Source organism: Hyperolius riggenbachi, chromosome 1 (assembly GCF_040937935.1).
Source record: "Hyperolius riggenbachi isolate aHypRig1 chromosome 1, aHypRig1.pri, whole genome shotgun sequence".
In the NCBI taxonomy this organism is placed as follows: Eukaryota; Metazoa; Chordata; class Amphibia; order Anura; family Hyperoliidae; genus Hyperolius; species Hyperolius riggenbachi.
In genome coordinates this window covers 245576802-245590511 of record NC_090646.1, presented here as the reverse complement: position 1 = coordinate 245590511, position 13710 = coordinate 245576802, and the positions used below count along the sequence as shown (strand labels likewise).

At 39.1% G+C, this 13710-nt stretch overlaps 1 protein-coding gene across 7 annotated transcripts in view; it reads left to right on the top strand.

The window, feature by feature from the left end:
* The window catches only part of BMPR1B (bone morphogenetic protein receptor type 1B), a 664739-nt gene that overhangs the window by 600490 nt on the left and 50539 nt on the right, over positions 1-13710 (top strand). For all 7 annotated transcript variants that reach the window (XM_068232346.1, XM_068232391.1, XM_068232364.1 and 4 more), the window contains 2 exons: positions 1867-1969; positions 12772-12868. In XM_068232346.1, coding sequence (XP_068088447.1) covers positions 1867-1969; positions 12772-12868 — 200 coding nt within the window. The remainder of the gene's footprint in view (positions 1-1866; positions 1970-12771; positions 12869-13710) is intronic.

Genomic DNA, 13710 nt, shown 5'->3' with positions numbered 1-13710 from the left:
GAAATAATTGGTTATCACTCAAAAAAATTGCTGGTCTTTGTAAAAAAAAACGCAGCAAGAATCATGTCATGGATACGGGTCTTTAGGGCCCGTATCAACCTCTTTCAACCTTCTACTATATAATATACAGTATAATGTGTAATATAAGAGGAAATAGATTGAAATCTCAGTAGATTCTGTAGCAGTAACTCTGTACTGTATGTTGGTAAGATTGCCCAGAAAGTAAAGTTTCAAAATAAGTTGTAATATATATGACTATGATCTGTGCAAATAGAAATGGCCTTACCTTCATGTAACCTTGCTCTGCAGTCTAGCATCTTTTCTTAAGGCAGGGGTCACACTTGTCTTTCAGTTTTCTACACTTTGCAGAAAACTGAAAGACAAGTGTGACCCCTGCCTTACAGCAGCTAATGTAACTTATAGAGAAAACTGACAAATTGCGCAAGATGTCAGTTTTTTTTCTGCGTGCAAAATCTGCATTAAAGCGGAATATAACCCTGCATTTCAACTTTGCTCTAAAACATTATTTACAGTATATTATATGCAACCAGCATTTTTTTTTCTAGACCAGCATTGGAAGGGTTACACAGAGCTTTAGGGCCCGTTTCCACTAGTGCGGTGCGGAATCGCCGTTGACAAAATCGCATGCGGGTGCGATTCCGCATGCGTTTTTTGCCGCGATTTCGCATGCGATTTCGCATAGGCAGGGTATATGCGATTTTAACCATGTCACTGCCTGTGTCAATTTACATTACTTTCAATGCGAAATCGCGGGAAAAAACGCATGCAAAAAACGCATGCGATTTCCCTATTAAATAAATTACCTGCGAATCGCCTGCATTCCACACGCAGGCGAATTCTGCAGGGTCTACCGTGCAGAAAAATCCTGCACATAAAAACGCAAATGAAAACTGACAAGTGGAAACAGTCCCATTCACTTGTATTGCCTATGCGAATCCGCATGCGTTGTCTGCATGCGAATTCGCGCTAGTGGAAACGGGCCCTTAAAGTTCCTGGAGAGAACTGCAGACGCATCCGAAGCTTACATAGATACATTTTATTTACATAAATATATCTAAGTGTGGAATGTGACTCACTCTCTCCGAGAAGGAGCTGGAGGACAGCCAAAGAGTGTGTAACATTTATCACTTGTTACATTTATTTAGTTAAATGTATCTATCTGAACTTCTGCATATCTCTCCACGCAACTTTAAACCTCTGTGTTTAACCCTTCCAATGCTGGTCTAGTAAAAAAAAAAAATGCTGGTTGCATATAATATGCTGTAAATAATGTTTTAAAGCAAAGTTGAAATGCAGGGTTATATTCCGCTTTAAAGTGAGACCTTGCTTATTGATTAACATGAGTTCTCAGTTGAAGTCAGTTTTTCTGTGGAGAAAACGCGTACGAAAGCCGATAAGTGTGACCCCTGCCTAAATGAAAACATGTCCGTGTTCTGAATGGCCATGTTGCATGATGTAAGTGTTCTATTACTACAGTAGCAAAGCTCCCAAGGATTCCTTTATTTTTCATATAAAATGTTGACCGTAATTAAAGGAACACCCACTGACCTTTGTCATCAGGTAGGAAAGACAAGACTTTGCCCCAGGATGGAGCTTTAGGTTTGGATATTTGGTGTGCGTGGCACTGAAATGAGCTGATAAGGGTCCCACATGACCCTTCTCTTATTGCAGTAAGGACCCTGGCAGTTGGGAAATCTTTGGTGAACTATTTCTTCTGTAGCAAACTCCAGTCGTCTTCTATTTGCATAATTCATAATGTCCTGGAACATGAACTTGTGGTGCAGATATCACATTTACACAGGTTGTCTCTATCTGGGCTTCATATTTCCCAATGCTGTATTTCAGGACACGCCTATACCACATCAGAGGAGGTCCATTGAATGTTGCACAGATGAAGACTTCTGTAACAAAGATCTTCATCCTACTTTGCCACCAATTAAGAATAAAGGTAATGCTAATGCTATTGGCGATATGATTTGTTTGCCTCGCTAAGAATGATTGAAAAGGAAGTACATTTATTAATTAATACTGTTCAAGCTACAAAAAAATAGACAAGTCAAGTTTTGGGTTATACAGGAGCATGTTGTACAGTAGATATGTCTGTGTTATTTAGAAAGAATATCAGATAGCAGATGTGTTATCTGTATAACATGGTATAGGTTTATGTTGCATTGTATATAACTTTCTTGTATTTTATATTATTAGTTTAACAAAAAAATAGTAAAATATGTTCATTAGTACCAATTAATTACACTCAGTGTAGGTAGTAAATAATTCAATCTTTAGACCATTGGCATAGTATTTGCAAAACATTTTTGGTCTTGTGACATTTGGCACATCTATATATAGTCTCCTGCATACCATTTCCCTTATGTGTAGAGTGCTCTAGATCAGTCAGTACAAAATTCACATTAAAGTATGTCCATGGGCCTCATGCCTTTGATTATATGTCCGTCTTGTTAACATATTGACAGGTCTGGATAATGTGTAAAAAATGCAATTAGTGTAATAAATGAATGCAAAGAGTGTATAGAAGCAAAGTGGTGGAGGAAATATAATTTCATGTGCCTGTGCAGTGCAAGTTACCAGTGCAGTAGAGCTAGTTTCCTGCAACCTGTAAGATCTAACTTTCATCAGTCGTCAGTGACCATGTGACTCCCAGTGTATGAAAAACATGGTCGAACATTACCCAGCATTACAGCAGAAAATATGTGATTGTGGATGATGGCAAAGGGTAGTGACAGAGGCAAGGGACAAGTCTGGAGCATGGGAATGGTTTGCAAACCATTCTCTCACATTAACCTTCTCCTGCCTATGCCTAACATAAACTCCCCCCCCCCCCACAACACCTAACACTGACCTTCCCCTACTCACCAATAATTGTATCTGCTAATGTGGTTCTCCAATAATTCCCACTGCTATCCCTTCTAAGTACCATGCACTATAATTACGCAGCTGGCACCGGTGAGTACAATATCAACATTATCGACCATGCTGCAGCAAAATAGACAGGCGCAAGTGGGTGCAATAATTACCTGTCTCGTTTATGGGGGTATCTACATTAAGCTCCCTTCTACCATTTTTAGAGACATAATAGGAATGCACGCACGCATGTACACACAAAAACACACCCATGCACGCATGCACACACACATACACACGCACACACACAGAGATGATGTGTTCCCTGTGCCAGTGTTATAGAAAACTTGGTTATGCACACCTCAGGCAATGCACTGCAGTATGTTTTTTGTGCTCTGTGCAGTGCTTCCCTAGTTAGTGTAACAATCAGGGTCAGAGCTGCATTTGATAGGAACTCAGAGGCCATGCTTTACAATTTAATGCAAAGACACCACACGCCCCTAGTGTGAACAAGCTCTATATGCTGAGTGTTTGTATTAAGAGTTTTGAGCATGAACGTATGAGTGTATGTTTGTCTCGTGGACTCTGTAAAGCACTGTGAAAGATGTCTGCACTATAAAAGCACTATATATTAATAAAAATAATAATATTCTTCTTGAAAAAACAGCTCTGCAGAGCATCAGGAAACGTTCCTCATAGGAAGTCAAAATAATAAAATCTGTTATTAGGTTGTCATATGTAAATGATGGTGAATGTAGAGAATGTAATGATCCACGTAGGATTTTTTTTTTAAACACCCAAATAATGTGATTAGGGACATGTAATTTATTGTTATGGTTTGGTTGCTATACTCACAGCAAGCCACAACATAGTTATGTGTATGATTTCATGCTTCTAAAAACCACACAAAGTATTAATGTGAATTGTATAAAAAGATAAGAAGATGATGCTTCTGCCATAATGTGAGACTTTTGTTATGTGGAACATCTGAAAAGGTTTTGCCTGAGCAGTGCCCTATGACTCAGGGCAACATTTAGAGGAAGCTAGGGTTAGAGTTTGGTCTTGACTGCAGGGCAGACACAATTAACCTTTACTTCAAGGTTACATTAAACATGAATGGAATTAGAGTTCTTAGACAATGTGAACAACATAAGACAAACAGGGATAATTCTTATCCTAAACACAGGATCTAAAGTGTAAGCAACACAGAATATTGTCTCCATAGAGTCAGCACAAACACAAGCAGCTTACCTTTTAAGCATAAACTTATAGCAAAGCACATAGGACTCTAAAATGATATTTCTGAATGTTTAAATGAAGAAAATAGTATAATAATTAACTTTTCTGAGGTACATGGACATTTTTGTCATTTATTAACCACTTTACCCCCAGCGGTACAAATTTCTCCGCCCCTTTTTCCCCCCCTAAAAAACCAGGGACGGAGAAATCCGTACCTTCCGCGCTACCGCCGCTGTCCGCGCTCCCGCCGCTCGTGCGCGCGCACCCGCCGCTCGTGCACGCCGCCGCCCGCTCACCCGGAGATCAATGAACGGGAAAATCCATTCCCGTTCGTTGATCTAGCCCCCGCAATGATCTGCTGCTTCTTTCAGAAACAGCGAGATCATTGTGAGTCTCCCAGCCTCCTACTGCTTCCTGTAAGCGTCCTTCCGGACGCTTACAGGTCGCATGTAAACAAACACTCTGTGGCCATCTTGTGGCCAAATAGTAAACTACACCCTAAAAGCATTTTACATATTCAAACATTACATTTACACAATAAATTAACTCATTACCTCCCACACTCCCCAATTTTTTATTTTTTTTTGTAATTAAAAAAAAAAATAATACAATAAAAAAAAAACATAAATAGTTAGCTTAGGGACTGAACTTTTTAAATATTTATGTCAAGAGGGTATAACACTGTTACTTTATAAACTGCGGGCTTGTAATTAGGGATGGATGCAAAACTGAAAAAAATGCACCTTTATTTCCAAATAAAATATTGTCGCCAAACATTGTGATAGGGACATAATTTAAATGGTTTTGTAACCGGGACAAATGGGTTAATACATTTCATGGGTTTTAATTACAGTAGCATGCTTTATTTAAAAACTATAATGGCCGAAAACTGAAAAATAATAATTTTTTCCCACATTTTTTCCTATTTCCCCATTAAAACACATTTAGAATAAAATAATTCTTGGCATAATGTCCTACCTAAAGAAAGCCTAATTGGTGGCGAAAAAAACAAGAAATAGTTCATTTCATTGGGATAAGTAATAATAAAGTTATAGACGAATGAATGGAAGGAGCGCTGAAAGGTGAAAATTGCTCTGGTGGTCAGGGGGTAAAACCCCTCAGTGGTGAAGTGGTTAATACAGTAAAACTGAATATTTTTTAAATTTTTCTTTAAGGCAATCATAAATAATGATAAAACAATTTATTTTTTAACATATATATATTTTTTTTAATTATTATTTTATTTTCCTTATATGTTGTTTCAGTCAGTCACAAACATAAATAGTATATGATGGAACAATAGTGTAAAAGGAGAGGACAACAAAACATGGTAAAAAAATGCAGCACTGGTTAGGTAAAAGCAAAGGCCTGCTCATGTGCATAAAGAGTAACATATGTGTTCCTAGAAGGCTGAATACATAAAAAACATCCTGTATGAAGATGTGAGCTATCCATTTCCTGGACCATGGATTACTTAGTCAGAGCTGACAAATGAGTGGTTGTTAGTTATGAGGCAGGTCTAACTCATGAGTCTTGCTGTGCAGGATGGTGAGACTTCAACAGCAATTTTTAACACCATTATTCTAGTTAGTGCTTAAAACAAAGCTACTCCATTTTAGTATCTTGCTAAAGTGAAATATAAAATATTTTACAGCTTTATAAAACAGACTATAGTATTAGACAAAAGGAGCAAAGAACAGGTGTCACCACGTGCATGCACCCCAATTTTACTGTAAAAGTAAGTGGTGTTTGAGTATTCTTCCCATTTTTATGTGGGTTTCCTCCAGGCACTCTTTCTTTCCTTATTCATCTACAAGTTTAATTGCTAAGCCAGGGGGGTGCCGTCCTGTTTCTTTTTCACTTTACTTGCAGACAGATATTTCTCCTGAGGTGCACAGACCTGTGAGTTACAGTCGGCATACTGATAACTTAATTGTTTTCTTTCTCCCCACCAAACTGGCCCTAGACTATGGCAGCAACATTAGACTATGACTATGGTAGATATTAGATTGCAAGCTCCTCTGAGGGGCAGTCAGTGCCATGAATCTCTTCAGTCTGTAAAGTGCTATGGAAGATGTTGGCACCACATAAATGCAAAATAATAAAAATGGTAATAGAGCAGTATATCACCCCATGAGTTCTGTTGTGGCCCAAGGAATGCACTCTCCCCAATTGTCTACATTAGTGAATTAAAATGGAGTCTGCATAAAACTTTTCATGCAACAAGGACAGGTTGTCTATGGCTACCATATTTTCTTATAACACTTAGTCAAAGTCGGTTGTAGCTTAATGGGCAAAAATTAACATGACGCCCTTCTGATCCGCATCTCCTGACCAAATATAGCATTACATGCCAAAGGATAGAAGGATGGTGACCACTTTGTTCTCCTTCCCCCAGAAAGCATTAGGTTGTCCCCAGGCCTCAAGAGTTGATTAATGGACTCCTCAGGTATTTCTCCAAGTTTATAGTGGTACCCTAGGGGCCCTGCAGAGTACACACCGCAGAAGAGCAAACTCACCTGTCCAGGCAGTACACTCCCTCCTGTGTCTTTCTGACTCCAGATCCACCTGCGCTTTTTCTCCATAACCTGGTGGCACGATACATGAGTACATACACGTCGCCAAGTCACAGGGCAGAGGGGTCAGCAAGGATGGAAATTGAAGGACACCGGAGGGAGCATGCCAGACAGAAAGGTGCATTTGCTTTGCTGCGGGTACTCTTTAGAGGCCCAGAGGGACCACTATAAACTTGGGGGTAGATCTGGGGGGGGGGCACCAGTAGGCTCTGGGGAACTGGAATATCGCAGTTTGCCTCTATGGTAATGCCAGCTCTACACCTAATACATGAGCATCCAATGCTAGACCTGAGTGTGGTCACATGCAGTGTGTGCATAGGTGACAGCTGAGAGTCCTACAGTGCCCAGCAATCTGAGGAATGTGTTACTGTTTATCCTAGCTGACACATCTATGGAAATGTCTTTCTTGCCTTCTGTTATTGTGTTATTCTGTCAGAATGGGCCACAGTGCCCAGACTGTATGGAGAGGATATATAGACCATCTTTGCAGTGCATCAGCCCACAATATCTTATTGGTTGGTCCAGTCAATGCAGGAAGGCAGGCATTGCTATACTTTTATAGTGAGACATTCAGTCGAGAAAAGAGTCCACTGAGACTCATGAGATCCCATTTTACACCACTGATAGGGTGGTAAGCATGGGAGTAACTATCACCTCTGTGACCCTGACATCGCAGGGGGGCCCAGTGGCTTTGGGTTCCCCTCCACCTCTCTCTCCCCATCCGTAAGTGCAGCCAATTAGCACAAAAAAAACCTTAATGTTCGCTCACAAAAACAGTGTGCAGGAGCGTGTATAATTTGTCCCTGCTTCCAGACACTGCTTCACAGCAGAACATTTGCCGACTCCCAATCACGCAGCCCGCATTGGGATCATGGACCAAGGGGGCCCCATGCTATCATTTTTGCCAGGGGCCCTAATAAGTCTAGTTACACCCCTTGTGGTAAGACTATCTATTATGCAACTTCACATCCAGGATCAGTCTGAGAATTTGACTTCAGATTTACTTTACAATGACTGCTATATGTGATAGCTTTACACATCTTTGCATTAATCAGTCTGGAAGTATGTTATGTTAGATTTAAAGTCTTAATATCATCACTTTATTAATGCACATATTATACACCATGATGTTTAGCAGATGCAGATATATGAGATATTCCACTTACATCATATGGTGCGTTGTTGCACATGCTGTTGTTACTTGACAGCATGACAGCCATATAAGATGTATAATTACTATAGCACACATTACTGGAAATCCAAATATTCATTCTTGTAATATATATGGGTGGGGTCATGGGATGCACAGTGATTAAAGTCCCTCATAACTGGCAGCAGTGGTGCCATGATGTCTGACTCTTACATTAAATAGATTCTAAATGGGCACAGGAATAGTCTAATGAATTATTGTTGAGTAGAAATATTTAATTCATAGAGGGATATGTGTACTCAGTGATCTAAATATCGCATTCAGCCATTTATTCTACCTCCTCTGAAAGCATTCAGTTCAGCTGTGGTAGTTTAGTATTTCACAAAGCAAGGACCCTTCCTGTGATCAAGATGTTTATTAATGGTAAGCAGTAATAAGCAAATGAAACAGAGGTTCTCAGTGACACAGCAATGTAGAGACATCTGATGGGAGACCATAAGATACCTCATCCTAAATAATACTTATTACCCCGATATTAGGTGGATTTTTTTTTTGCCGTTGGTAGTTTAAGTCAAACACAAGCAGCAAATTGGCAGCCAGTGAAGATAAGGGGGAATTAATAGCTCACATAACACACAATAAAAACCTGTTTCCATACTCTTTATTGCTCATAAAGTTGGGGTTATTACACAGGTGATAAACTAGTCATTTTTTTGTATCGCTATCCAGCTGATTTGATGATTTGATTGGATCTGCTACAAATCAATGTGCAAAGAAGTCCTGAATGATTTTCAAATAATTTTAAATAGCATGTATACATAATTATGAAGTACTGTTAACAAATATATACGTTTAGTATGTGTCAAGGGGTATCTGAGATGAACCATTGTGGAGGATACTTTGGAAACATAATCTCTTCATAGTCAACACAGTTCGTCTGTGGCCACATTATTATTGTATGACTAGTGACCTTAGCCCATTTAAAAATGCGCTAGGTCCGTGACCGCTGGCAGCACGCACGCCCGCGCACCCGCCCACCCCCTGGCTGTCCTGCTCCCTGTCCAAAAGGTGTCCCTGCAGCGCATGCGCAGTAGCGCAAACGCAGGGACACAAACACACACGGACAATGGAATGCAGAGAAACAGGAGTTTTATTATTGTATGATGTTATTATTATTGTAACATGATGGTATACTTAGAGCGTGTTATATTTGCTACAAGGTACAACACATAATAACAAAAATAAGCAAGGCAAACATATAAATATCACGATATCTAAATAATAATTTACAAATAATGATATGTATTTACGCCCTGTATAAAAGCAAGGAAATGTGTTGAGATGTGATCTCTAAAGAGGTCTGCAGCTCTGCTCAGGCTGTAACTAACTGTTCCTTCCAGCTTTTTGTTTCAGCATTGAAATGGAAACAACTTTCCTCTTTTATTTTGCAGTTATTAGGATCCAATAGACCCCATAACTATACATTAGAAGGTGATCTCTCAGGGAATGGAGCCATGCTAATCTATTCTTGGCTGTGCCCCTGTTATTCAGGAAACTTATACATACTTATGAGCTCTTTTTGACTGCAATAACTATGTGTTATAAAAGCCAAAATTGCTTTTTAAATGCCGCTACTGCTTAAAGAGACATTTTTATACATGCTTGGGCAGACAGTTTTTAGCCTGTGTTATGGGGGATGCTATAGACTGATTCGCACAACTGCAGTGTTACATAGGTAAAACATAGGCAAAAGTATTTTTTTAAAAATTGGGAAGTCCAAAAGTGTGGTTTTTCACCCCAAAATTATTTGGCTTTAAATGGCAGCTTTTATTACCTAAAGCTTAGTACCCACATATAGATGGATCGGGGATCTCCACCAACAAACAATCGTTTCCAAATCCATCTTTCAAAAATTGTGAAAATGAAAAATAAAGCATGGGATGTGAACAATTGTTTCAATGATTGTACAGGTAGTCCCAGGTTAACGAACGAGATAGGGACTGTAGGTTTGTTCTTAACCTGAATCTGTTCTTAAGTTGGAACTCTGTGCTATCTCTGTCCCCTGTACCTCCTCTGTGCCCCCCTGTGCCTCCAGTGTCCCCCTCTGTGTCACCTCTGCTCTCTGCACCTGCTTATACAAGTATAAAAGGCATTTTTTCCTTTGAATTTTTTAAAATCGATTTCATCAAAAACTTCAAAGTCCAATTTGAATTTTTGTTTTTGACTTGTTCTCATGGAAACACAGAATCAATGCCATTTGTATCGGTGTGTCATTCGTAAGTCGGGCGTTCATAAATCGGGGACTACCTGTACTAGTTTCCTCAAAAGTCTATTGACTTAAGCGAAAAAAAACGGAACTATTGTTTGCAGCGTGATTACAGTTGTTCAAAGCGAAGAATCGTTGCAGTAGACTGCTGTCGTTGAACACCATTTAATTAGTTTTCATAAAACGATATTGTGCAATTTCATGAAAAAAGATAGTTTGTTGTGAAAAATCTTGCCATGTGTATGGACCGTATGGCTTGTTCTTCTTTATTTATGTATAGATTTTCACTCTGCGTGTATATATAAATGTTGACTTATGCCTTATATATTGAACAGCAGTTACATTGTTAGACATATACATAATTAATTGATGGAATTCTAAATTGCTCTTGTCCTGTGAAGAAGCTATTTTGTTTAGGTTGTCTGCAAATTCTATCTTCCTGATTCAAAGTGACATCCTAAACTGTTACAAACCACACACTTCACAGCAAAGTGGGTGCCATTAAGAAAAAAAAATCTCTTAATAAACCATGAAATGAAGCTTTCAGAACTGGGTTTTGCTCTTACTCTGAGAAAGAAAGTCATCCTCCCCAGCGTGTTCTCTATTTCATCTCTCACACACAGCCAGGGCGCAGGTAGAGAGCCACAGCCAAAGCGAGAAATGACTGATGAGCCTGAGTGTTTCCCTGATAGGCATCTTGTCAGTATCTCTCTTCAAAGGTCTCCTGATATGCTTTATACAACTACATGGTGACAGATAAAAAGCTGAAGCAGAAATATGCTTCCATAGCTCTGCTTGCTGCGAGTTATGTCTACACACTGCTGTTCCAAGCAGCCACTACATACATACACACTTTCAGTTTCTGTCCAAAGGTTAAAGTAAAAAAAAAAAACACACAAGAATGCGAGTCTTTAAAAAAGCGTAAACCAAGAGGTCCCCAAGGAGATTCTTGCCTCATTACTCTCGTAAATCTGTAACATAATAGCACCAGCGCAGGATGAGTCGATAAAGCTGAAGTTCTCATTTTTCTGTGTTCTGCATGTGAATGTGAAGTGTCTTTTGAAAGAAATTGTTGATCTTGCTAATCTTATTTTAAGACAAAGACCACACGGCAGTCTATGAATGTCCTAAGCACAGAAGAGCTCTGTCTCTGCAGGTACAGGCGCAGGAAGAAGGTTGTGCTGAGATTAGGCATATCAGTGACAGAGTGCTTCTTTCACAGATTGCTCAGCCGAGTGCCAAAACGGAGAACACTGCTTTCCTAACTGAGCATGTCAATTTCTGACTTGGGAATATCTTGCAGATATCAGTAGCTCTGTTAATGAGCTCCTAATTGTATTACTTATGTACAGGTTACTGGAGATTATGATTAGGAACGCAGATAGCCAGTTAGGTACCTCTGAGATCTGAGAATATGAAACAGAAGTGTGTAGTTAAACCGTCACACTATCAGTATCTGTTCGGGAAAACTCTCAGTGTGTGTTGTCTCCTGAAATAGCTCAACAAAACTAAATTAGAAATAAAGATAAAGGGCACAGTTGTTGGAAGCCTCTGTTGCTGGCTGTGTGACCGTCAGTGTTCGAATTCTACAGTATGCTTCATGGTCCACCATATCACATGAGGTAGAAATGCGCCCACTTTGTTAGGGTACTTAAAATGTGATGCATCATAGGAGTTCCTTCTTGCTCACGTAATTGCAAATGCCTTCTACTTTAGGATGTATAATTGGCATAGGAACGTATAAATGTAGTATCACCTAGTATTTTTGAATAATGATTTATAGTCTTAATACCAATTATTTCATACAAGTAGTTACAAATTCCCCGGCAAACTCATGGTGAATAAGGACTTCTAGGAGTGTGTAAGGGGCTGAAAAGGACCAACATTTGCATATTCAGCATGAATGCATTGTGGGAGACATGATATGCTCTCTCCAACCTCAATAATCACAAATACCTTTTGTTTTATGAACACAAACTTTTGTTTTGTATAGCATTTTAGTAAGAGGGCTTTTTGGTCCTTTTTTAGCCCCTTACACACTTGTAAGAGTTCTGGTTCACCATGAGTTTGCTGGGAAATCTTTAACTCTGGATGTTCCAAGTCTTACCACATGGAGACACATGTATCTATGCCTTGCACTAATGAGGACCAACCAGTATGAAACAGTCTGTATGCATGTTGTATTATGGTGGCTCTGTACTATTAACACGCTGACACATCATTGCATTACTGCAGTTCTGGAGATTTAGCTTACAGGGACAACAAAAGATGATTTGCATATTCAGCAGTGATGCATCATGGGAGACATCATATGATCACTTCAACTTACATTATTGCAGATACCATTTTGTTTTAGGGGCAAACTTGTATTTTTAATACAAGTAGAAGCAGTCAGGCAATTCCTTAGGTGCCTATGGGAAAACGGGAAATAATTATTACCTGGTTCATCATCACTGTTAATGGAATATTATCAGATTCTTGTATCTGCAAAAAGCAGTTTATAATGTGGTATAACACAAAATATGGTATGAGATGGTGCAACACTGCATACAATCAATTTTTTTCATTGCTATATATCTATCATTTACAGTTTGCTTTTCAAGAGCATAAGGTCTGGCAATGTGTAACTCCTTTCTATTTTTTGCTCTTCTCCCTAGACTTTGTTGATGGCAGTATCCATTACATGGGTTTGCTGATCTCAGTGACAGTATGCAGCATCATCCTGGCAGCAATTTTAATATTCTGCTACTTCAGGTAAGAATAGCTATCCTTTACTTACACTTAAATGGGTATTAAACTCTAAAAAAATTGAATTCTAGAAAATCTAAACAAAATCATCGACTAGGAATGCTTGTTGCGGCACCTATTTTCATTCGACTCAATGGTGACCAAGCATGGTGCTGGCTGGCATCACTTCAGTTTCTGCTATAGGCATTTTGGCAGTATCTTGTACTGATTTGGTCCTCCGTAGAAGTCATTGGAAAATGTCCGTCAGTGCCAACAGAAACCCTGGCAAATATCTCAAAGCAACAATGATGCGTGCCAAAATTTCCACGTAAAATAACCTATTAATGACAGGCAGTGCCTGTAAAATGGCAGTCAACTCTAGAGAGTGTCTGTGATAAGCACCTGTCAGTGCTAGGTAACACCTGCCAAAAATGCCAGTTAGAGCTAGCACTTTTCAACACATACAGTGTCAATGTGTCCTTTGAGAACATTATGTTTTCGAAATGATAAGGTTCAATTTTAAGCATTTTCTCACACTAAATGGTTGGCTTCACTCAGTACTTCAGAGAATGGTAAATTGACAAGTAGGCGTTGAAGAGGAGGTCAGATGGGTCAGGTGTTCCATGGTACATGTAGTTTTATGGAAGTCTTGTCAGTTGTGGCAGTAAGGAAGAAATCAATAGTGAAATGTGACATGGTGGTATTTTATGTTTCCTTACAGCAAAGCTATTTTGTGATGGCATGATGTTATGTGACATCCATAACAGGTCCATTATATAATATTTTAAAAAATACGCTATTAACAAAACTAAATATTGGTCAGTGGAGCGCAGTTATAATGAAATGTCACTGGCTTTGATTATATCAAT